This window comes from Globicephala melas, chromosome 10, assembly GCF_963455315.2.
Source record: "Globicephala melas chromosome 10, mGloMel1.2, whole genome shotgun sequence".
In the NCBI taxonomy this organism is placed as follows: domain Eukaryota; kingdom Metazoa; phylum Chordata; class Mammalia; order Artiodactyla; family Delphinidae; genus Globicephala; species Globicephala melas.
The window spans coordinates 10314531-10337550 of NC_083323.1; the positions used below are offsets into that span (position 1 = coordinate 10314531).

At 56.4% G+C, this 23020-nt stretch overlaps 2 protein-coding genes across 5 annotated transcripts; both read right to left on the minus strand.

Moving 5' to 3' along the window:
• Positions 1-222: 222 nt before the first annotated feature.
• On the minus strand, positions 223-12693 carry NOL12 (nucleolar protein 12). Of its 4 annotated transcripts, none has more exons than XM_060307102.1 (8): positions 12555-12693; positions 10907-11012; positions 10576-10624; positions 9896-10038; positions 9047-9150; positions 8839-8936; positions 8327-8439; positions 223-267 (listed from the first exon to the last, which is right to left on the minus strand). In XM_060307102.1, the coding sequence occupies exons 1-8, from the start codon at positions 12635-12637 to the stop codon at positions 238-240; spliced, it is 726 nt and encodes a 241-aa protein (XP_060163085.1). In that variant the 5' UTR covers positions 12638-12693; the 3' UTR covers positions 223-237. The 4 variants fall into 4 exon arrangements, with proteins under 4 accessions (XP_060163085.1, XP_060163084.1, XP_060163083.1 ...); XM_060307101.2 differs by lacking the exon at positions 223-267 and adding an exon at positions 1300-7467; XM_060307100.2 differs by lacking the exons at positions 223-267; positions 9047-9150 and adding an exon at positions 1303-7467.
• A 4974-nt stretch (positions 12694-17667) lies between these two features.
• LGALS1 (galectin 1) lies at positions 17668-21007 on the minus strand. The gene is made up of 4 exons (XM_030856037.3): positions 20777-21007; positions 19479-19558; positions 18184-18355; positions 17668-17867 (listed from the first exon to the last, which is right to left on the minus strand). The coding sequence occupies exons 1-4, from the start codon at positions 20783-20785 to the stop codon at positions 17721-17723; spliced, it is 408 nt and encodes a 135-aa protein (XP_030711897.1). The 5' UTR covers positions 20786-21007; the 3' UTR covers positions 17668-17720.
• Between the last annotated feature and the right edge of the window lie 2013 nt (positions 21008-23020).

Genomic DNA, 23020 nt, shown 5'->3' on the forward strand with positions numbered 1-23020 from the left:
ATGAAGACCTTGGGATTGGACAACCCGAGGGCAAGGGGCGGGGCGGAGGCGGGCGGCGCCCAGATGCCTCAGAGCGCCAGACCCGCTGCACGCTCAGCCCGAGCAGCAGTGGCAGGGTTCCCAGGGGGTTCTTGAGAGGGCTGGCACTGGCGGTTCTGGCTCTTTTTAATCTCTTTCCCTTCGGTTCGTTCCCGCCACAGTCTCCTAGGCTGGCTTTGGCTCTGCGTCTCAATTTTCTTATCTGTAAAATGGAGGTGGCAGTAGTACCTGTGAGGATGAAATGAAATGCCCAGGGGTTTTCGACCATTTGCACATCCATTTGCACACTTCCACTGACGTGGAGCTCACTCACAAAATGCAAATCTCCTCCTTTTTAAAAAATATGCCTTCTTTTCTAACATTCTGCACTATGCCAGCTTCTATTCCAAAATCTTTACATCTTTGAGGACGTAGTAACCTGAAGGATTAAGTACCAAGATCCTCATTTCACAGCAACTAGGATCAGAGAAATGAACTAATTCGCCAGTGTCACCCAGCTAGTAAGTGGCAGAGCCAAGACTAAAACCCTGGTGTGTCTGGACTCCACTGGCCAATACAGAGCATCTTCATTCACTAGTTCACTCAGACATTCACAGGTACCTGGTACATGCCAGGCCTGTGCTGGGCACCAGGGATATGGTAACATGAATAAAACGTGGCTTCTTCTGAGAGGGGGAGCCCACTGACCAGGGGGAGAGACAGACCCCTAAACAGGTCATCCTGGCACAGGACGGAGTGGGTGAAAGCACACCTTCATAACAAGGATAATGATCTTTCTGCTTAGTCCCAATTACTGTAAGCAAAACAGGGAGCAGCGAGGCTCTAGCTCTTGTAGTGAGGCCATGGGATCCTGAGACAGTTACTTGACCTCTCTGAGTCAGGGGGTGGGTGGGTGCTTGGTTTGAGTTTGAAACTCTGGGTATGGCCCCAGCTCTCTAGCCCCCACCAACCAGTAAAATCTGGGGCCAACTCAGCGTGGCACTCCTGACACTTCAATTCATTCAATACTTACAGAGCCCCTACTTTGTCTGTTGTGCGTGCTGAGGACACATCAGTGAACAAAAGAGCGAAACTCCTATTTTTGTGGCACTTACATTCTAGTGGAGACAAACAGATCAGATCCCAAACAAGATAAAGAAGCAATACATGGAGTATGTCGGCTAGTGATAGGTGCTAAGGAGAAAAATGAAGGGGTCGGGGGGTTGGAAGTGGCTGGTGTGGGGAGAGCATTTTTTTTTTTTTTTTTTTTTGCGGTACGCGGGCCTCTCACCGTTGTGGCCTCTCCCGTTGCGGAGCACAGGCTCGGGACGCACAGGCTCAGCGGCCATGGCTCACGGACCCAGCCGCTCCGCGGCATGCGGGATCTTCCCGGACCGGGGCACGAACCCATGTGCCCTACATCGGCAGGCGGACTCAACCACTGCGCCACCAGGGAAGCCCAAGAGCATTACTTTTTAAATAAGGTGGTCAGGAAGTATTTACAGCTGGATCTCATATATATACACATATATATTTAGTCAATAAAACAATTCCAATGGCTCTATTTCTTACTTAACATCACAAAAAGCCAAAAATAAATTATTTAGAAAATGTTAAACATTAAAAAATAAATAAATAAGGTGGTCGGCGATGGCCTCTCTGAGATGGCGACCTTTGAGCAAAGACCTGGAGAAGACGTGGCAGTGAGCCTGCAGGTCCTGGGAAAAGCATTTCAGGCTGAGGGGAAAGAAGCGGTGAGGCTGGAGGGGAAAGAATAAGGAGGTGAGGGGGACAGTCAGTGGGTGGGATTGGTGGGCTGTCCTGAGTGCTCTCCGCAGCTCTGGAGCTACCTGGTTACATTCCTCCAGGGCAGGGAAAACAGTTGCGGTGGGGGGATCGGGGTTGGGCAGCAGCCAGGGTCCTGAAGGGGGCCGGTGAGCCAAGGGTGTGTTGGGACGAGTGAAGGGGTCTGTTGGAGGGAGCCCCCTCCTGTGGGGGACACTGGTACTTTCATCCTTGTGATGGGAAGGGCAGCTACAACCCCATTGTACAGATGGGAAACTCAAGACTCAAGCAAGTTGCCCAAAGCCACCCAGACCCTCGATGATAGTGCCTGGTCTGAAAACACACTCTTGAGTTCTGTGGGATGGCTCAGGGCATAATGGTGGCAGCCAGGGCAGCATCCCACTTGTCACCATTTAGCCCCAGCCTCCCATTCCCCTTTCTGCTCCCTGAAGAGTCTGTGCCTGCTCACCTCCACCCCTTGGCTCACGCCCTTCCCCTCGGCGCAGACATACCTCTTCAGAGATTTGGGGAAGCAGAACAGTAAGTGACAGTTCTAATCCCACTCTACCCTCCTGAGCCTCAGTTTCCTCACTGATCAAGCGGGAAGGGTCATCCCAGGCCTCCGGGCTCACAGGCCTGTTGGAGTGTCACATGGTCTGGGCAGGCAAGGTAGCGATGCAGGGGGCTGTAACCCAGTGGAGCAGGGGCTGGAAGCTATGAGTCTCTAAAGCAGTCATCAGGGCTGGCTCCAGCCCAAAGCTACCTACCCTGTAAAGTGGTGATCCAAAGCCTGCAGAAGCTGAAGCTGGAGATCTGAACTTTTATATAAAACCTCAAAAAATTTTAAATATGGCTACGTCAAATCGTTTTTAAACATTATGTGAGTCAAATCAAACTAATCCTCAGGACTTCTCTTTTATGCAGTGTCTCTGAAATGGTAAATCACAGATTTTCATCCTTTAGTTATGGCTTAAATGCCCACCCCCTCCAGGAAGCCCTCCCTGGCTTCCCCAGCCTTAAGTGAGGGCTCACTCTGCCGGGCTCCTGTGCAAGACTCCCGTTGTTCCTGGGGTGTCTTTCACATTGTCGACCATGTGAGTGGCGCCCCCTGGAGGTAAGATCCTGCATCTCCACCTCCCGTTTCTTTGGGTTTGTTCAGTGAGTCCGGCAGTGTTAACGTAGGTATCTAGGGTGTGACTTATTTCTTTGCGGAAGGACCCATGGCTTGGGTATATCTACCTTCTTGATCCTTCCCTGGAGATGTACATGTGCCCAGCCAGAGATGACCCTCAGCTTAAATCCCAGCTCCAACTGAGAGACAGTGAGCAGTTAGAACTCAGCTGAAACAGTGTCCTGGAGGACATCAGGGAAGGGTTGGGGGGCATCTCAATGTGCCTCACCTGCAAAATGGGCTTAATGGAATTCCCTACCCTGTGGGGTTATGGTGAGAACTCAGTGAGTTGAACCAGGTAAAGAGTGCCTGGTATACAGTGAGTGCTCAGTAAATGTTATCACCTCTCCTCCTCTCTGTCCCTATAGAAACAGCTCAGGGAATGTAAGTCCCTGGAGGGCACGGACCACCCTGTCTTGCTCACCAGTGTATCCCCAGTGCTAACCACCCAATACCGGTGCTTTACTAAGCACTTCCCTACCGGTGCTCAGTAAACACTTGCTGAGAGAGCAAGTGGTACCTGCATGAGAGAAGGGTCTACCCACCCCTCCCCTGGATTATTGCTGGAGGGTCTTGGAGCTTCCAGTCCCCCTGGTGCACCCTGACGCTGCCACCAGGGAGATTTCTCTCAAATGAATCCCTGACTCTGACTCTCCCCAGGCTCAACCCCCACTCCCACATCGGAGGCTCCCGCTGCCCCAAGATAAGGGTCCAGATCCTTAGCTCAGTATCTGAGGCCCTTAAGGGTCTGGTCCCTGCCGGCCTCTGCAGCTTTCTCCTCTCCGCTGACCACCCCTCCCCCACCTTTGCTCACCAAGGGCTCTCGGCCTGCCCATCCCCTCTCCCATCCACCTGGCCAAGCCATCTTCCAAGACTCCTTTCAATGTCGCCTCCTCTCTGTTCTGTGCCCCCCGGGCCTATACTTTATTGAACCGACCTCCAGGGTGATCTCTATGTGTCTGTCTCCCTCATGAGACGTGAGGATCATGTCTTATTATCTATAACGGGGTAACTTTTGATGTAACTTAACCTGAGACTCAGTTTTCTCAACTGTCGAATGGAGGTACTACCCACTTCACAGTGCTGCTGTTGAGTTAATGTCATCACTGGCACATTGGAGGTGCTTGGTAAATTTGTTTTCCGTCCTCCTTCTTTTGGTTACTTGCCAATCACGATGGCTAAGGGGGAAGGGAGAGGGCAAAGCTCACTGGACAGGGAAGGTTTCAGCAAGGGCCCACGGGAGACGGTTGTGGCGATGAGGAGAAAAAACTAGATTCCGGGAAGGGTGAGCTGTGACAGGGCGAGAGAGTCATGGACATATACACACTAACAAACGTAGTAAGGTAGATAGCTAGTGGGAAGCAGCCGCATGGCACAGGGATATTGGCTCGGTGCTTTGTGACAGCCTGGAGGGGTGGGATAGGGAGGGTGGGAGGGAGGGAGACGCAAGAGGGAAGACATATGGGAACATATGTATATGTATAACTGATTCACTTTGTTATAAAGCAGAAACTAACACACCATTGTAAAGCAATTATACCCCAATAAAGATGTTAAAAAAAAAAAAAAAAACTAGATTCGGAAACTTGCAGACAGGAAAGAATGGCACTAGGGCCAAGAAAATCTCAAAAAGATTATTTCAAGGGTTACGTGGGAACACCTGTGAGGAGGGGGAATGGGTCCAGTGTAATCCAGCCAGAACTGGCCAAAAACCTACAGCGATTCAGGTCTTGTTTCAACAGCAGAAACACAGAAATGACCGACACAACTTCCCATTCAGAAAGCTCAGGGCCTGGCTGGGGGGAAAGAGGTAACCAGGTTATAATACGTTCAGTGTTTAAAAGAAAGAAACGCAAAGTATCCCGGGAGCCCAGATGGAGAAATGACTGATTGCCAGGTGTCAGGGAAGGCTTCCCGGAGGAGGCAGCTCAGAGCCGAGGTGAGAAAGGTGGAGGGCAGGGTGCAAACACCTAAAGGGCTTCTCTGGCATCTGGAGGAGGCAGATGTTTGCTCGGAACAGGACGGCTTTTCTTTTTTCTTTTTCTTTAATAACTATTTATTTGGCTGCGCCGGGTCTTAGTTGCAGCAAGTGGGATCTGTTAGTTTTGTTGCAGCGTTCAGGATCTATTTCCCCGACCAGGGATCGAACCGGGCCTCCTGCATTGGGAGCACGGAGTCCTAACCACCACTGGACCACCAACGAAGTCCCAGGAGGGCTTTTCTAAGATGGACCTGCTCACAAAAGAGCAGGCAGTAAGCCCTCCAAGCTCACGATGAATTGGGAACCCCTCCCCAGAGTCCTCCACACAGCTAAAGGGAGGGCAACAGCTCAAGTCCAGGGAACATCAAGGTCAAGGGGTTTTTGGAGAGGAAGGAAGCTGAGGCTTAACATCAGATCCCTCCCCTCCTCAGTTTCAGGCGCTGGCAGGCAGCTCCACCCAGCCTGCTCACCTCAGCCCCCAGGGGAGAATCAGGCCACCCCAAAACGGATCCTACTAGGAGAGTTCTTTCCTCTACTGAGCTGAGGCCTGGCTCCCAGTAACCATGGCCATTGCTCCTTGTTTTACTAGCACAGGCCTGACCCATCTGGGAAGTTCACTGCGGTAACAGGAACATCTGGATGAGCGTCTGCTATGGCTTTAGTTCCACAGTTGGATCCCCTCTGGACAGCCCTTTACATATTTGGCTCCTGTGTGAGAATGTGCTGCTTGCACCCCAACACCAATTCTCCCATTAGTAACGTAATCCCCAATTCTTAGTGGGTACACGGTTTTCCAGAACAGACCACGGACCCCAGCCTTCCCTGCAACTGGGAGCTCCCTCTTCCTCCTGCCCTAAGCCTTTGCCGCCTACCTAATAGCACAAGCATCAAGTGTTCCTAAAAGGAGGGCCCCGACCTTCGTCCCTTCCTCCTTCCTGCAGCTGAGGGGCAGATATGATGGCTGAAGCTCAGGCAGCCATCTTGGACCACCACGAGGTGGAACCCATATGTTGAAAATGGCACAAAACAAAAAGCTAAAAGCCTGCCATCTCCACTCCAGGCTAGCTACCTTCCATCTTTGTTAACCTGAGAATTCCTCTCTTACATAAGCCAGTTATTTTAAAAGCTTGTTTCATATTATATGTAGCTAAATCTAATGTTTCCTGATTAACCTCCTAGAGGTCCCAAACCACAGGGCCCACAGGATGGGGAGCGACAGGAAGAATCCAGGTAGAACATGGAGAGAAAAGACAAGTTCTCCAGAGAGTTCTGACTCTATCACTTTCAATCTTAGGATTGGCAAAAATTACCATGATTCAATTTCCTTGGTCTGCTGGTTTCCGAGGGCACACGTGGGAGAGAGTGGATGAGAACTGAATACTAGTAAACATTACAAATATAGGTTTAAGTTGTAAAACATCCTATGTCATTGGGGGTGGAGAATAGAGCCCGGCATGGTGTCTCAGCGGCAGCCACGCACACACGGAAGACACACCTGGGAAAGTCAGGAGCCGTGGGAAGAGGTTAATGCACATGGTCTCCCTTCAGCCTCCAGGCAGGCCTGCGAGATAGGTGTCTTATGACATCTCACACGTGGGGAAACAGTCCCAGTGAAGTCAGCAGTGAGGAGCTCACACAGTGGGCCAGCGGCTGAGCCAGGACTCAAACCCCAGCCCGGCTGTGTGCGCGAATTCCCCAGGCTCATCTCTGCTCCTGATCACAAGGGGCTGTGAGGGAGAGACTCACTGCCCCGGGCCAAGTACCAGAACCACCTGGACAGCTTGTACAAGCTCTGCCCTCTGCCCTGGATAGAGGCAGCCGAACGGGGCAAGTCGCCCCACCCCAAGCACGGGGAGGACAACAGGAAGGCAGCAGGGAGAGCAGGTGGAAGGAGCCAAGAAGCCAGGTGACCGGGCCTCCCAGCCACAAGCCCTGAGCTTCACACTCGCACGGCCAGGTGTGGCCTTCAGCCCCGCAGCAGCCAGCACCAGACGGCGGGCTGATGGTGACAGGGGAGAACGCCTGCCCAGTGCAGGGCCAGGGCTGCTCCTGGCAGCCCCGCCACGGGGTGAGTGGAGGGGAAGGCCGGCTCTGCGGACCCCCGATCCCTGCTCCCCTCCTCCAGGAGCCCCCGCGTCCCACGGCTGAGCAGAACCTGCGCTCCCCTCACACACACTCACTAGTGCATCAGCTGCACAGGGGCCTAGAGCTCATGTGTCTCGCCTTTGCAGTCCTAGTGTCAGGGCCCGACACAGCTCCACTAATCAGGGTGCAACCTGAAATTCCTGTGCCCTGGCCCAGAGTCACAGGAACCAGTCAGCGCAAGTGGGGTCTGACAGTCTCCAGAACAGATGCTCCGGCTGTCCTCACCGGCACCACATCCACCTGAGGCAGCTGGACCTGGATTCTGCCACCAGCCCAGCTCGGTCCGGAGAAGAGCGGGGAGTGTGGGTGACGTGGGTCACTAACAGGCTGGCTTCCATCAGCACTGAAGCCGCACCTGAAGGTCTCCCTGGAAGAAGTGTGAGAAAGCAGCAGGCCTCACTGAGCACCAGCCGGCCTCACGAGGGGCTGCTCTGAAAGGGCCAGGCCTTCAGGCGAGTGGAGGTGGATTTTCTTTACAAGGGACTAATCGCTCCTTCTTTGTGGGGCTTTGTCTGGGAGCTGCTGGAAGCCTGGGGCAGCTGCCCAAGTTTGCGGGGGTGAGGAATACTCCGGGACTTCCCCGTCTCCACCCCTTCAACGTCAGCTAAGGAGGCCAACAAGGCCAAGGAGAAGGAAGAGGCAAAAGGTCCCAGCCAGGAAAAGGCAGAGCCCAGCTCTGCTCAGCCACCGGCCCAGGTCCCAGAGCTGCAGGGAGGCCCTGGCCTCTACCAGTGGTGGCGCCGGCCTTCACCCGGGTTGGGGGCCCGGGCCTAGCGCTAGCGTTTCGTGCCCACAGGGAGGACTGCTGGACAGTGAGGATGACCCACACTCCAGCAGCTCCCTCCACCCCAAACGCCTACCCTCGGCATGCGGCATGGGGGCCAGGGACAAACCGTCCACATGTGCGCTTACTTTCACAAATGTAATCAAGGTTCGGTGGGGTATACATTTGGGAAGATGCCCCAAACGTGGCCCTGGAGGCTCCCCCTGGCGGATGCCAGCTCTCAGCCGCCTGCGTCGGCTGGAGTCTAAGCCCCAGGCCGGAGAGGTGCTGGCCTCCCAAGTTTGGGCTGAGGAGTCAGCGCCTGGGTGCAGGCTGGCTTACGGGACAGCCAAGCTGGGACAGGACAGGTCCTTGCAGCCGAGGCTGGGGCACGGCCTGGGTCTCAGGGCTCACTCCCCGCTGTGCCGGGCTTGGCCTGTTAGCCGGCGGCGCTGGGTCTTACTGGTACGAGTGGCGCTTGGGGGCTTCTTGGTGGAGTCCTGGGCCCGGCTGGGATGTTTCCTCCTGACCTTCTTGCGCCTGTGCGCGTGCAGTGAGGCCGTGAGAGAGGAGATCCTGTGGGAGGGCGGAAGGCTGGTGAGGCTCGGGCCTCAGTCTACCCTGGGGAACAAGGTGCGGGTGGAAGTTTGGGCAGGGGGGTGACTGATGGCCCAGCTCATGGAGGGGAAATCAGGACAGGCCATGGACGCCATTCCAAAGGCAGCACGCTCTGTCCCCCGAGGGCCTGCCAGCTCCTCAGCTCACAGCAAGAAAGGCCCTTACCCCAGGCACTAGGGGTACCCAGGGTCAGACATTCTCAGGGGGTGGAGATGGGGGGCAGTGAGGGAGATCACTTGACAAGCAGAGCAGAGGGCTGCCCAGGGCCCCACACGTGCCCCACACCACCCACCACAGGCGCCCTCACAACGCCAGCCATAGCAGCAGGCTCACAGGGGAGGACAGGCCAGGGCTCACCGCTGGGACAGCAGAGGGTCTCTGGACTTCCTGCGTAAGGCTCTGGTCGGCTTCTCCGCGGATGACGCCCCCTCCTCAGACCTGTGCCCGGCCCCTTGCTAAAGAAGCACAGGAGAAGGACTGTCAGGGAGCGGTGGATCGAGGCGCCTGGGCACCCTGAGTAGTTGCGGCTCTGTCGCGTGGGGGCATGACCTGCCGCCTCCCTCACCTGGGTCGGGGCTCAGAGAAGGCCGTGGGCAGAAAGGCCACGTGTGCCCTAAAGCAGGGATGACACGGGCAGAGTTGGATTCCAAAGTTCTCCACCACCACAGCCTACAGTGGACACACTCAAAACACTCACAAATGAACGAACTCTAAGACGGAGACGAGACTGGTCTTTGCATCAGAACTTACAGAAGAATGAGCACCAAATACAAGGTGAGTGTGAGCTCAGAAAGGATGTAATAAAGGGGTGGCCCTCGAACTTAAGGACACCGTAACCCATGCTCGGGGCTGTGGTTTACCTGGTGACTGTACGTGCACACGCATATAAACCCCTACGCGACCCAAACACAAGTTTAACTGAAACAAACGTTTCATAAGACAGCACTTGCTGTGATGCTTTCTGATATTTTCAATGATATTGTGTTCCTTTTCTTTAAAAAAAAAAATGCTGGTTGGAACTTGCTATGACTCCCACCCCACAGATCAGGGCACAGAGACATACCGTGCAGTGAGTGATCACAATCAACTGCTCTCTCGCCTGCTTCTAGTGGATCCACCACTTTTATCCTCCACAGCGACCCCACGAGGCAGCTGCTATCATCAGCGACCCCAAGGTAGTGGTGAAGAGAAGCAGACAAGGCAGAGAGACCTGCCCAGGTTCCCACAGCCACTAGTGGTAGAGCCGGCCCCTGAAGCCCCAGGCTCAGGGCTTTTGTCCAGGCCCTGGAGGGTGCCCCAGAGGAAAGAGCCCCTCACACTGGAATCCCATGACATGGACCCGCACTTAGTGAGCCCCTGGCCAGCTAGGTTGCCCCTGTGTCCCCTCTTCCCTGGTGCCGCGAGGGAGACCCACCTCAGGCGGGGGCAGTCCGAGCAGCCGGGCCGCTGAGAAGTCCAGGTTGCTGATGGTGGTCACGGTGACCGTGTGGTTGAGGTGGTCGTACTGCACCGGCTCTGTCTTTGCTGTCACCAGCCGGTCCAGTTCGTCTGCCTCCTCTGTGCGAGTGGGCACAGAGCCAGGCCTCAGCCCCAGGGCACAAGTAAGCAGGCTCCAGCCACTGCCCCCTGCCCCCAGCCCTGGAGTGCAGTGGCCTCCCCTGCTCTATTGGAGGGCATCCAGGAAGCCCCCAGCTCCAGAGCCTGGCCTGCAAATGCTGTAAATGACCCCCACCTCTTCCCTTCACGCTCCAGGGAGACCTCAGACCCCCTGGTCCCCACCAGGACAAAGCTGGAGCCACACCAGGAGCTGCTGCTTCCCCTACCCCTCCACCCCCAGTCCCTCCAGGCCTCAGAAGCCGGCCTTTCTGCTCATGATCAGTTTACCAAGAGGTTTGGATCTCCTCCTGGTCTCTGATCCGCTGACGTTTAGAGACAGCTGAGGACTACCCCTGGCTGCCAGGTCACCACCAAGATCCCTAAAGCAAGGCACGTCAGCTTCTGTGCAGCCCTCACACCCCTCCCCTCCCACCCACCAAGGCATAAATAAACTCAGCCCGTTGGCTATTCTCCAGGACAGGCCAAGGATGGGATTACCCAGCGCCTCCTCTCTCTCTGCCAGCATCTTCAAGTATTCCCGGTGGCGCTGAAACCAAAGGGAAGGGAACATGGTGAGTATGGCCTCTCAGCCCAACCTCAGGCAGAGGCGCTGCTCACCTCCAGGGTAAGACCATGGCTTGAACAGAAAGGCCAGGAGATCTCACCGTAAACCTTCCCCAGACCTGGGCCCACGGTGTCTCTATCTGTATAAACTGCTCCCCAGGCCTGCCCACACCTCCCCTCATCCCTGCAGGTGCCCCTTTTCGGGCCATCAAGGCTGCAAGTCCCCTGGAAGTCAGAGACACTCTCCTGCCCTCTCCCTCTGCACCTCCTCCCGGAGCTTCTTCTGCTCCTCCTTGAGCCGCTTCTTGATCTCCTCAATGGCTGCCTTCTTCCGCTCCACCTTCCGCTTGTGGAAGCCTGTCAGGTACTCCCTACAGCAGAGGGGCAAGAAAGAAAGTCAGGATACAAGGAAAGAAGAGCTTGCTCTAGAAAGAGAAAAAAAAAAAAAAAAGAAAACCTAATACTGCACTCACCACGTGCCAAGCACCATTCCAAAAATGTACGTTCACTCATATAATCCTCACAGCAACCTGCGTAGTAGGTACACATCCCCATTTTACAGATGGGAGACACTGAGGGGCAAGGTTACTTGCCCAAGGTCACAGAGAGCGTAAGATAGGGAAAGAGAGGGAGATGCTGCCTCTCTCCACTCACTACCCTCCAGGACTCTCAGCTGCCAGCAACAGGGCCAGGTGGTGGGCACAGGCTGAGGGCCTCTGAACCTAGAACAGGTGAGGGTCCCTTCTTCTCTGGCAAACTCCATTACTCAGTGAATTAAGCCACTTCCAGTGGGGCTTTTAAGGCCACCCTCACCCAGACCTCCACGAACTCTCCATTGGACCAACCCCCCATTTGCCCAGGACCCTGCCCCTGGACTCATCTGTAAGTTGTGCTGATGCCACCCTGAGTTTCTTTTTATTATTTATTTATTTAATAAATAAATAATATTTATGTATTATTTTTGGCTGCTTCGTTGCTGCGCGCGGGCTTTCTCTAGTTGCGGCGAGTGGGGGCTACTTTGTTGCGGTGCATGGGCTTCTCATTGCAGTGGCTTCTCTTGTTGTGCAGCATAGGCTCTAGGCGCATGGGCTTCAGTAGTTGTGGCACGCAGGCTCAGTAGTTGTGGCTCGCGGGCTCTAGAGCGCAGGCTCAGTGGTTGTGGCTCACGGGCTTAGTTGCTCCACAGCATGTGGGATCTTCCCGGACCAGGGCTCGAACCCATGTCCTCTGTATTGGCAGGCAGATTCTTAACCACTGCGCCACCAGGGAAGTCCCACCCTGAGTTTCTTGATGCTTCTTCAGCATTTCCCTCCCTCCCCCTATCTGATCTCAGCCCCTCTCATCTCTCTAGAGCCTGCTGCACCATTGCCATCTGTTCCGGGGCCCAACGCTAGGCTTTTCGCTGACCCACTACCATATACCCAGGTGGCACTCTGAGTGGGGGACATGTGATGGGCCGGACGCTAAGGTTTAAGGGTCCGACTCAGGAATTCCGAGGCCTGGCGCGCACACCCCGAAGAAGCTTAGTAATCGCCTGGCGAATAAATGAATTTAAGCCACTCGTTTCATTCACTCATCGTTCATCAAAAGCAGCTGAGTCTGCTGCGTGCGGGGCCGCCGGGCTGGGCTAGGGAGGTCGAAGCCACCGCTCGGAGACCCGAGCTCCCCGCTCTCGGGCGGCGCGCACAGCAGCGCTAGGCGGGTTGGGGAGCCGAAAAGAGAAGTAAGGGCGGGTCGGACGATTCCATTCCTCTGGGCTGGGGGCCCAGTGCGCCCGCTTCCTTCCCCGGGAGCCTCGCACCACGCCCAGAGGGCGGGACCGGAAGGGCCCTCCGCGTGAGCGTGTGCCGGCGGACCTAGCCTTAGTCTTGCCCGGCGGTCCGAAGAGGATACGGTCCAGCCTTGACACTCACCGCCGCTTCTCCTCGTCGAAGCTCAAAATGAGCCGCGGCCGCCGGCCGTCGCCATCTCGCCTCTTCTTCTTGTTGCGGCCCATAGCGGTGAGGCCTCGGCGGCGCCGCTCCCTCTCACCTGATACTTCCGGTGTAGCGTTTCCAGCCTCCCGGAAGTGCCCGCAGAGACGCCCCGCAGTTCCGCTCGCCAGGCCCCGCCTTTTAAAGGGGCCGCCCAGCCCGTCTCCCTGTTCCTCTCTTCTGCCTGTAACAGGCAAGATTCCTGCCCTTCCCCAACCCACCTCCGCAACTCCCAGCCCCACTCCCTCTCTTAGACTAACAACGGTGAGAGCGAGACCCAGAGGTCCCAGCGCCTAGCACGGTGCCTTGCACACAGTAGGTCCTCAATACAGAGTTATTAGTGAATGGCCGAAGATTGCTGATCCTTCTTTTGATTTGGATGTCAACTCCGTGGTGGTCTCCAAGAGCACGTTTCTGGAGCCAAACTACCTGGATTAGAATCCTGGTACCCCAGTTACAGCTGTATGGTCCTGGACCAGTTGCCTTCGCTGTGCCTCAATCACCCTGTTTGTAAAAGAGGACTAATCATAGTGACTTGGTAGGTATTGTAAGGCAGTGGTTTCCAAACGTTGGCGCGCATCAGAATCCCCTGGAGGGTTTGCTGAACCCCAGATCGCTCGGGCCCACCCCAGAGTTTCTTTTTCTTTTTTTTTTTTTTTTAAATTTATTTATTTATTGCTGTGCTGGGTCTTCGTTTCTGTGCGAGGGCTTTCTCTAGTTGTGGCAAGCGGGGGCCACTCTTCATCGCGGTGCGCGGGCCTCTCACTATCGCGGCCTCTCTTGTTGCGGAGCACAGGCTCCAGACGCGCAGGCTCAGTAGTTGTGGCTCATGGGCCTAGTCGCTCCGCGGCATGTGGGATCTTCCCGGACCAGGGCTCGAACCGTGTCCCCTGCATCGGCAGGCGGACTCTCAACCACAGCGCCACCAGGGAAGCCCACCCCAGAGTTTCTGATTCAGCAGTTCTGGAGTGAGCCCCAGAATTTGCACTTCAGGCAGTTCTCAGGTGATGCTGTTGTTGCTGATCCACAGACCAAATGTTGAGAACCCTGATTGTGAGGGATAAGTGTGTTATGTAGCGTGTATGTATAACATAATACATGCCACACATGTGTTTGCTACACAAGCCATCACCCCTCTCTGTGCCTCAGTTCCCCAAGTATGGAGTTGGGATGTAGTAACACATCCTCTACTAAAAATGAGGGCACGAATGTGAAGGCAGTAAGTAAAACACCTGAAGGGGAATTTTAGTAGCTGGGATTGTATGCCTGAATCCCCCATTCTCAACTCATCTGTGCTGTGTACTGCAGACAAGCTGCGGCCCTTGCCCTTAAGGACTCACGGGTTCACAGGGTCAATGATCATTACAGTCCAGGGGATGACACCTCTGCTGTGAGATTCACGGGAGGCCGGAGGAGCTCAGGGTTGGCTCTTCCAGTGTGGAGGGCTTCCCAGAGGAGGTGACCACAGAACAATCTGGGAGTGCGGATAACAGACTCTTAGGACCCAATGCTCTTCTTTGACAAGTGACTGGAGCCCAGAGAGCAAGTAAGCACACACATATTGAGTGCCTACTGTGTGCCAGGCACACAGGGAAGGCAACTGTTATCTCAACTTGTCCAGGGTTACACTGCTGTTCTTTGGTAAAGCTGAGACTTGACCTGAGTCACTGGCCTCATGGCCCAGCATCCTGGGGCGCTGGCCTGAGGGATCACTCTCCAGTAGCAGCACACCCGCTCCGGGGGCAAGACGCAGACCCTGACCATGAGTTTTGAAAGGAGCTAGGCACACAGTAGGTGCATCTCTCCACGAATGTTGAACCCATTCCACAAGGGTCCTCTGCCTGAGGGATTCCACGTTGGGCACTGAGAGGAAGTTATCCTCAAATACAGGGCACAGCGGGGGGCTTCAGGGTGATGCACAACTGCCCCTCTGCCACCCTAGAGTGGCAGTGCCCCATGCCACCCTTGGCACCCTCCTCCTGGGAGAAAGCATTGCCTTGGATGCAGTGATGCCCCCCAAAAAGATGCCCAGCGAGCCGCCTTATGTGGAGGTTCAGAGATAAGTGACTTAAGCAAAGTCACCCCATTATTAAGTGGTGTGCAGCGTCATCCTCAATTGCTGCCCTGTGTGTGGAGTGGTTCTGCCCTCCCGGAGCTTCCGGTCAGGCGCAGAGACTGGGGACCGAGTAAGGAGACACCTGCTTATGCAGGACCTCGTGTGGGGAGCTCTGTACAGTCCGCCCTCGCAGCCCACCGGGCCCGAACTGCCAGCCCACGAGTGGTTCAGGAAGGTCACATCTGCGAAAGCTCCCAGTGCAGAGTGAAGCTCGCCACTTCGGGCAGGTGCTGTTGCTCCAAACTCTTCCCTGGGAGTTCCAGGTCCCCTTTACTCCAGGAAAAGAGATGCAGGACTGGCAACCCCACCCAGATTCCAAAAGCTTGAGAGCCATTTACTGCAACTCACAGTCTAAAACACTTCCCTTTTTAAGTCAGCTTCTCCTTGACATTATTTTTATGTTTATTGAGCCCCTGCTGTGTGCCAGGCACAGCAAGAGGTGGTACGTTCTCCGTAATAGAAATGATGATGAAGATGATGAGCCAAAAGAATTACGGCAGCTGCCATTAATTTAGCTCTTTACACGATTATCTATTTTGAGGTATGAGTTCCATTTTAATGAGACCCAGAGATGTGCAGTCACTTACCCAAGGTCACACAGACAAGAAGAGCAAGTGCTGAGGGTGAAGCTTGGGTGGTCTAAGGGCAGAACTCTGCTTAGTTTCTCTGGACCCAGTTTCACAGGCTCTTGAGACACACCGAGTCTTAAAAGAGGTGAAGGGAACCAACAGTTACGGAGCTCCTACTATGTGCCAGGCACAGTGTAGTTCTCTACGTTATCTCAGCTGATCCTTGCAACGGCCGCACAGGGTGGATACTAGTACTAATGCAATTTGATAGATGAGGAAACATGTTCAGAGAGGTTGATTAACTGGCCCAAGGGCACACAGTGATAGAGCTGGGGTTTGGACACAAGTCTGTCTGACTCCGAGCCCAGTTCCTTTCCTCCACTGCCAGTGGTCTCTCTCCTTATCTGCCCCAGGGCTTTCCTCTGTCTGGTTGTAGTCCCAGTCCTGGAGTATCGTTGAGTTCCGCCAGTGTAGAGAGAATAAGTGGGATCAGAGAAAGGCAGTCAAGAAGACACTTTCTCTGATGTCCAGCAGAGGGCGCCCCATCCACAGCCAGACTGCCAAAGCTGTTTCTCTCTGGGTGGCCAGTTGGGTGCCCCAGGAGAGCCTGGAGATTGGGTGTGGCTCATGGCAGCTCCCAGCCTTTGCGCTCCATCCTTCTTGGCCCTCTTATAGAGATGTGCCCTCCAGCAGACCCACTGAGATGGGAATCACCCACCCAAAAGGGCCAAGGTGCAAATAATGACCCCCATTTTATGGATGAGGAAACTCAGACTGGGGGGTGGAAGAGACCTAGCCAGGGTTCCACAGCTAGTGCTGGCTGTCCTGGAGTGAGATTTGCCAGGCTCCCACCCAACACATACCTCAGGAGACTGCCTTGGGGGTTGGGGGTGCCAACTGAGGTCCTGATTCCAAGCCTTCTTGGAACATTGGCTCAGTTCCCAGGGGCTGTTTCACAGGGAGGTAGGGGGCCCTACAGCAGGGAGCAGAAAGGAGAAGGTGCAGGGGAGTGGTCGCAGAGTTGCCCAGCTATCAGCTCATGTCCCATCACTTGCAACAAGTGAGTGTGACTGCCCTCCAAGGTAACGGAGCCTGGCCGGTCTTGGAAAACACGTCCTCTGGAAACCAGCAGAGGAGAGGCTCACGGAGGCCTCATCTCAGGGAGGGTGAGTCTCCCGCACTCTGCGGTGCAGGGAACAGGCTGTGTGCAGCAGGAGGCCTCTGAGAACCTGAAGGCGGGGCTTCAAGTTGGCCCACGGGCCTCTACTTGTAGGTTCTCTGCAGGGGCTGGCGTATCCTGCCACCGACCCCAATTCCTCCTATACAGAAACGGGCCAGCTGGTGGTGCCAGGACTATCGCCCAAGCCCATCTTCCCTATGTTGGGTTGAGGGTCCTGAGGAGGGCCACAGAACCCGACTTTCCAGACTAGCACCCTGGTTGCCCTTACACTGTAGCATTGAGGTGTGTGGCCTGGCGCCACAAAGCTGGGATGCCTGGGGAGCCCCAGAAGGCTCAGCTGGGCCTGGTAGAGACCAGGGAGTCATCACTCAGAGCCTGTTTACTCCCCTTCAGATTCGGGGGATAAGATCTCAAGAGGTAGTGCGGCAGCGACGGGAAACGCTATCCACTGCATGTGTACGTTGTGCCAGGCCCTACACTCATCCTCCATCACACACCTCATTTCATCCTCACAACAGTCCCACGGTAGTCTCCGTGCTATCATCCCCCTCATATAAATGAATAAACCGAGGCTCAGAGAGGTCAGTTAAGGCCCACAGGGGCACACAGCTGCTTTCCCTGCACTGTCTGAACCATATCTCTTTCTAGTTCATGAAAACAAATGACAGGGGCCCCAGGTATTCCTTTCACTTCCCCCCGTGTTGCCCCAGGTACCATGGCATGAATCAGTCTGTCCTTGCCTCTCTTCCCGTTTTCGTTTATTTCAACATCTTTTGTGCATCTACTGTGTGCTCGGGCCCAGTGAGTTGGGAGCTGTTTGAGGGCAGTGACTGGGTCTTATTTAGTACTGAGCCCCTCGCTGTGTATTGAGCTCTCTGTTCAGCCCAGGGGACCCAGGGGAACAAGATGTCACTAGCACTTAAGAGGTATGCATCGAGGGAATTCCCTGCCGGTCCAGTGGTTAGGATTCGGCGCTTTCACTGCCACGGGCCCGGGTTCGATCCCTGGTCAGGGAACCAAGATCCCACAAGCCGCACAGCGCAGCCAAAAAAAAAGGTATGCGTGCCCCGAGGCCATGAATGGAAGTGTATGCGTGCACCGAGGCAGTGAATGGAAGTGAAGAAGGGGCGGAGCCTGGGGGAGTCGGCGGAACCCTCCTCTTCCACACCCACACACACAGGAGGCCGGTTCAGGGGGAGCAGAGGCAGCTGCCTTTATTGGGGGCCATGGGCCGGCTGGCTTCACTCAAAGGCCACGCACTTGATCTTGAAGTCGCCATCGGCTGCCAGGTAGTTGATGGCCTCCAGGTTGAGGCGGTTGGGGAACTTGAAATCGTATCCACCAGGCAGCTGGATGGTTAGGTCTGCCTGGTCGAAGGAGATGCACACCTGGGGGTGGAGAGGAGCAGTGAGCGTGTGGACCCCACAGCGGGAGCCTCGGCCCTGCAGCCACGGCCTGCAGGTCCTAGGCCCCCCCAGAGCCCTTTCCTCACGTAGCCCTGACAACAGCCCCGCTTCATGGTGAGGCCCTGAGGTTGGGAGAGGGGATGCTTCTTACCGAGGATCACACAGCAGGTGACTGAAGGGAGGGGAGATGGGGAGGGAGGGAAGGGGGGGCAGGGTGGGACCCAGGTCTCTAGCCACTCAACCCAGCTCTGCCCCAGCCCACCCAGGGCCCTGACCCCACCCCCAGACCCCAGCCCACCTCCACAACACTTCCAGGCTGGAAGGGGAAGACGGACTCCCGCTGCTCAGCCCCCCAGGCCCCGCCATCCTTGCTGTTACACACGATGGTGTTGGTGTCCCCGTGCGCGTCGAAGCGGGGGTTGAAGTGCAGGCACAGGTTGTTGCCATCTTTGCCCATGTTCAGCACGAAGCTAGGGGATAGCGGGTGGGCTTGAGGCTGCCCCCTCCCGCTGCAGCCCCCTCAGGCCGACCGGTCTGTGCCACTCAGTCCACGTTAATGGACCTCACCGGGGCAACGCATGGAGCCGAGGCAGGAAACCTGGATTCTAGCTGTGCCCTGCCACCTCCTTGCTGTGTGACCTTGAGCACGTCCCTGCTCCATCTGGGTCTCAGTTTCCATATCTGCACAGTAGGGGCTCCACAGGAAGTATCTCTTAAGGGCCTTGCTATGCTGACAGCCAGGACTCTTGTAGACATGAATTTGTGTCCCTGCCCGTTTGGTCAAGGTCAGAAACTCCCTCCAGATGGTGACCTCTGGGAGGGCAAGTGTCCTGTCTGTCTTGTCTATCTCTGTATCCCTGGTGCCCAGCATGATGCGTGACACACAGTAGGTGCTCTGTAACCGTGGGGCGAATGAACGAATAACAATAATGCATTTGCTGAGTGGAGGTAACAGCAAGGCCTCCCTCGGAGGGTTTAGAAGGAATGACATGAGCAGTGCATATGAAGCGTGCGGCTCTATACTGTCAGCTGGTCATCAACGTGTGAGATGACCCAGCATTTCGCCTCCACACAACCTCCCCCCTCCATTAACTGATTAACAAACGAGGCTCAAGGCGGTTGGTTGACTGGTCCAAGCTCACAAGGCTGCGGTGAAACTAGGCCAGCTGGCCGAATGAATGACGAGCTAAGGAAGGACGGAAGGAGTGAAAAGTCGAGAGTCAAGAGCGCAGGATACACAGACCTCAGAGGGCGGGCAGCGAGGGTGACACCCTTTCACTCCCTCTCCCCGCCCCGCTCAGCCTCTGGTCCCGCCCACAGCAGTAGGGAGGGGAAGGCCAGCCGAGGCAGCTGACGAGGCCGCAGCTGGTTTAGTTTAAGGGGGCGACAACGGTGGGAGCGTCCAGACTCCGCGGAGGAAGTGACTCACCCAGAACTCGTAGCCTCAGCAGCCGCCGACATTAACCCCGCCCCGCCGGAGGGAGGAGCCGGGCCTGGCCAGCCACGCCCCTGCCAGGCGCGGGGCGGGACCCTCGAGCTCCAGCCCCCGCCCCCGCCGCCTGCTGCCCGCCGCCCCCGCCGTCGTTCCCTCACCTCTTGGCGTCCGGGGGCACCTCGCCCCGCACTCTGAGGCACTCCCCAGGTTTGAGATTCAGGTTGCTGGCGACCAGACCCTGCGCAGACAAGACCCCGCCCAGCCGGGTTAGAGGACGCAGGGTGGGAGGTCGTGCCCCGCGCCGGGAAGACCAGCCCTGCTCTGACCAGGCCGACCCGAAGGCTGAGGAACCCGGCTGCAAGTTCTAGACTCTCCTTCTTTGTGTGGTCCTGGGCAAGTTTCTTGTCTGTAACATGACTGAGGTTCTAGAAGACAGGATCTAGAAGTTTCTGCGGTTTAGCCCGGGGATTTTAGATGCAGAGTAGCCTGGGTGGTGGAGTGCTGTGCTCCATCGCCTCATTGAATAGATGGAGAGAACCAGGCTCCAAATGCGTCACACTGCGAGTTGGGGGCAAAGGAAGGTGAGTGAGGCGCCTGCCCCTCTGCTGGCGAGGAAGAGGCCTGGGGCTGGGCCATCCCCCACCATCCCCTTCAAGCTCCTCTGTGCAGAGAGGGGCAGGGGCTGGAGAGGAGACCCCTAAGGGGCACAGCTAGACCCCTCTAAGAAGGGAGAGCAGCCCAGGGCGGGAGCCTGCAACCTGGCTGGCTCGGGGTTAACAAGAGCCAGCGCAGAGCTTCACTGGTGTGAGTGGTTCCTCCTGCCAGAAACTTGAATCCTTTCCCTAGGGGCCTGCAGAAGATTCTTGCTGCTTTCTTGCTCCTTTATCACAGCCCCCACCCCCCAGCTTGGAGGAATGGTTGAGCGGGAATGCCCCCACCTGACCAGCCTGGACAGAATCACCCGCCCCGGGCTAACCCAAGCAGGCTCCCTCCCGGCAGCCTGTTTCAGATCCTGGCGACTTTTGCTCGCGAGCAGAGGGTGACTCTGCCCTGGCCCAGTGACGGGGACAGCTGCAGGGGGGAGGGGACAGGAGGCTCTTTGGGGGGAAGGGGGAAGGGATAGTGGCCTGGGCACCCTCAAAATGCCCCACTCCACCTCCAGTCGGCCACACCCTTCCCACTCCCACTTCTCAGAGAGCTGCAGAATGTAAGCCCTTGGCAGAAATAACTGCTGTCAGACCCTGGAGGAATCCAGAAAATTCTTAAGCCAGAGAAGGCCTTGGGGAAGCATGGAGCCCACCCCCATTTTACAGACACGGCCACTGAGGCCCAGAAAAGACACGTGTTCAAGGCCACACCACAAGAACTAGAACCCAGATCGTGATCTGCCCTCACTATGCCTGGCTGTCTGCCCCCACGCCGTCTCTGGGCCTTGGGGTGGGGTCTCCATACTCACACAAGCCATGATTGAGGAGAGGAGGATGTTCCTGGGACTTCGGGACCAGCTGTCTGAAGACTACCCGAGAGATGGGCCACAGCCCGCTCCCACCCTTTTAACTGGACCAGACCCGGGTGAGTCCCGCCCCCTGGATGCTGAGCCAATTGTAACTCAGAAAGGAGATGGGGGCCACGGGAGGCGGAGTCAATGGAATTTTGAAGCCAGTTCTGGAGCAGAGATGACCAATCAGAGTGGAGACCCCCCCCATTCCTTCTTAGCCACTCCCCCACGGCCCAGGCTCCACCTCCCATTCTCTTACCCCTTCCCAAAATTATGCTGTGGCAAGGATTGGGGGAAGCCAGTGGAAAATAGTTTGAGGATGAGCTAGGCCCAAGAGTTGGCTGGAAGAGGGCCAGGGCCAGCTAGCTGAGCTCAGGGGGTCCCCCATAGAAGGCGGCTGAGGAGGTGCAGTGTCCTTCAAGAATTAGATCTGGGGTTCGTGAGGCTGCTCCCTGGCAGGGGCCAGGGCGTGGCCCGCTCTGGGCGCCTCTGCAGAGGACCCAGGACCCATTAACCACAAAGCCCTGCCCCTGCCTGGGCCTCCCTCTGAAGCAGAGATTGCGGCTGCTGCTCTCGTGCTCCTCGCTAGCGCTAAAGAAAGGCTGGGCCGGTGCCAGGCTTGAGGCCGCCGCCCAGGCTCAGGGCTCAGGCCTCAGGCTTCGTTCTGCCCTCCCGAGGGGTCTGCCGGGGATCCTCCAAGAGCCCCTGCCTGACAGCCTCTGTCCTGTCCGAGAGGCTCAGGCCTGGGAGAGGGCCCAGGGTGAGCCAGACCATGAGGGGATGGGGTCCCCGGTCTGTGCACCCCCATCCACTCTCCTCACATGTCTCCCTCTGACACCCGGCACAGCTTTCCCTGTCCCCATCTGTTTATTTTACTGAGTACCTACTATGTGCCTGGCCCTGAGCTAGCCTCAGAGGATTCAAAGATGAAGCCCTCAGTCCCTGTTCTCGAGTAGCCCACTGTTGGGGCAGAATCTGGCCATGAATCTAATTAAGAAGTAGCACGATGCAGGCTCTGAGGGAAGTCATGAGCGAGCACCTGGATGGGATGGTCCAGAATGGGAAGAAGGTGGGTCTTGAAGGATGGGTGAAGAAGCAGGGACTGGCATTCCAGCGTGGGCAAAGGCTCGGAAATGAGAAGGCACAAGTCTGGGGAACAGTGAGCGTCTGGGCATGGCTGGAGTTTAGGGTGTGCTGGGGAAAGACGGGGCATGAGGGTGGGAAGCCAGCGGTACCTGGATCGTGAAGGGCCTCACTGAGGGGTTTGGGCATTGTTTTATCGGAGGGTGCTGGGGAGCCACCAAAGGTTATAGGAAGAGTGAGTATTGAGGCCAGATTCAGGCTGCAGGGAAAATCACTGCAGCAACAGAGTTGAAGGTGGGGTGGAGGGGTGCTCACCTCACACTCAGAAACCAGGTAGAGGAAGGAGCGCGGGGAGCACTGGGTGAGGTGGGGGGCTTGCTAAGAGAGGTATCAACAGGACCACCTTCACGTCACTGTCCCCCTTCTGAAATCACCAGCACTGAAGAGGGAAGTAGATGTGGACCGGGGGTGACTCACATCTGGAGCAAACCTGCCCTGCCCTGCACTGCCTCCCCAGACCCCACCTTCCTCCAGATGACTGAAACCCACGCTGGCACAGGAGGAGAGAGGCTGCCCGGGGCTGAGAGGCAGGCCCAGAGAGGTTGGGTCGCACCCCTTGCAAGCCCCTCATCCCTCCTCCTAGAGCAAGCCAGCTGCCACGGAAACCAACAACAGAGCTTCACTTTTTCCTCCAGGGCCTCCCCCAAACCTCAGCATTAGGGAGGGGTGGGGGGGGTGCCTAGCTCCACTGCCTTTCCTCTGTGCTTCCCCTCCGAGGCCCACAGACACTCTCTCTGCCTGGTCAAGGAATGGGGACATTTCAGGAGGAGTCCAGGCAGTCATTGCTGTGACTGCCATCAGGTGGGACTGGCTGGCTGTTCCAACCCAGTAGTTGGGCTCTCAGGGCCTCAGGAGCTGCTCCTCCATTCCTGGAATGGAATGGAGGACGGGTCCAGCACCAGGACCCAGAAGACGGGTCCAGCACCAGGAAGCGTTTGCTGTTGGATGAGGGGCTGCTTTACTCCTCTCCGGCATCTGGCCTGTCGAGAGATGGAGTGGCAGGGTGACAGGGTGTATAGGCTCCCGGAAAGGCCCCTTTGGGAGTCTGGAGACTTGGGT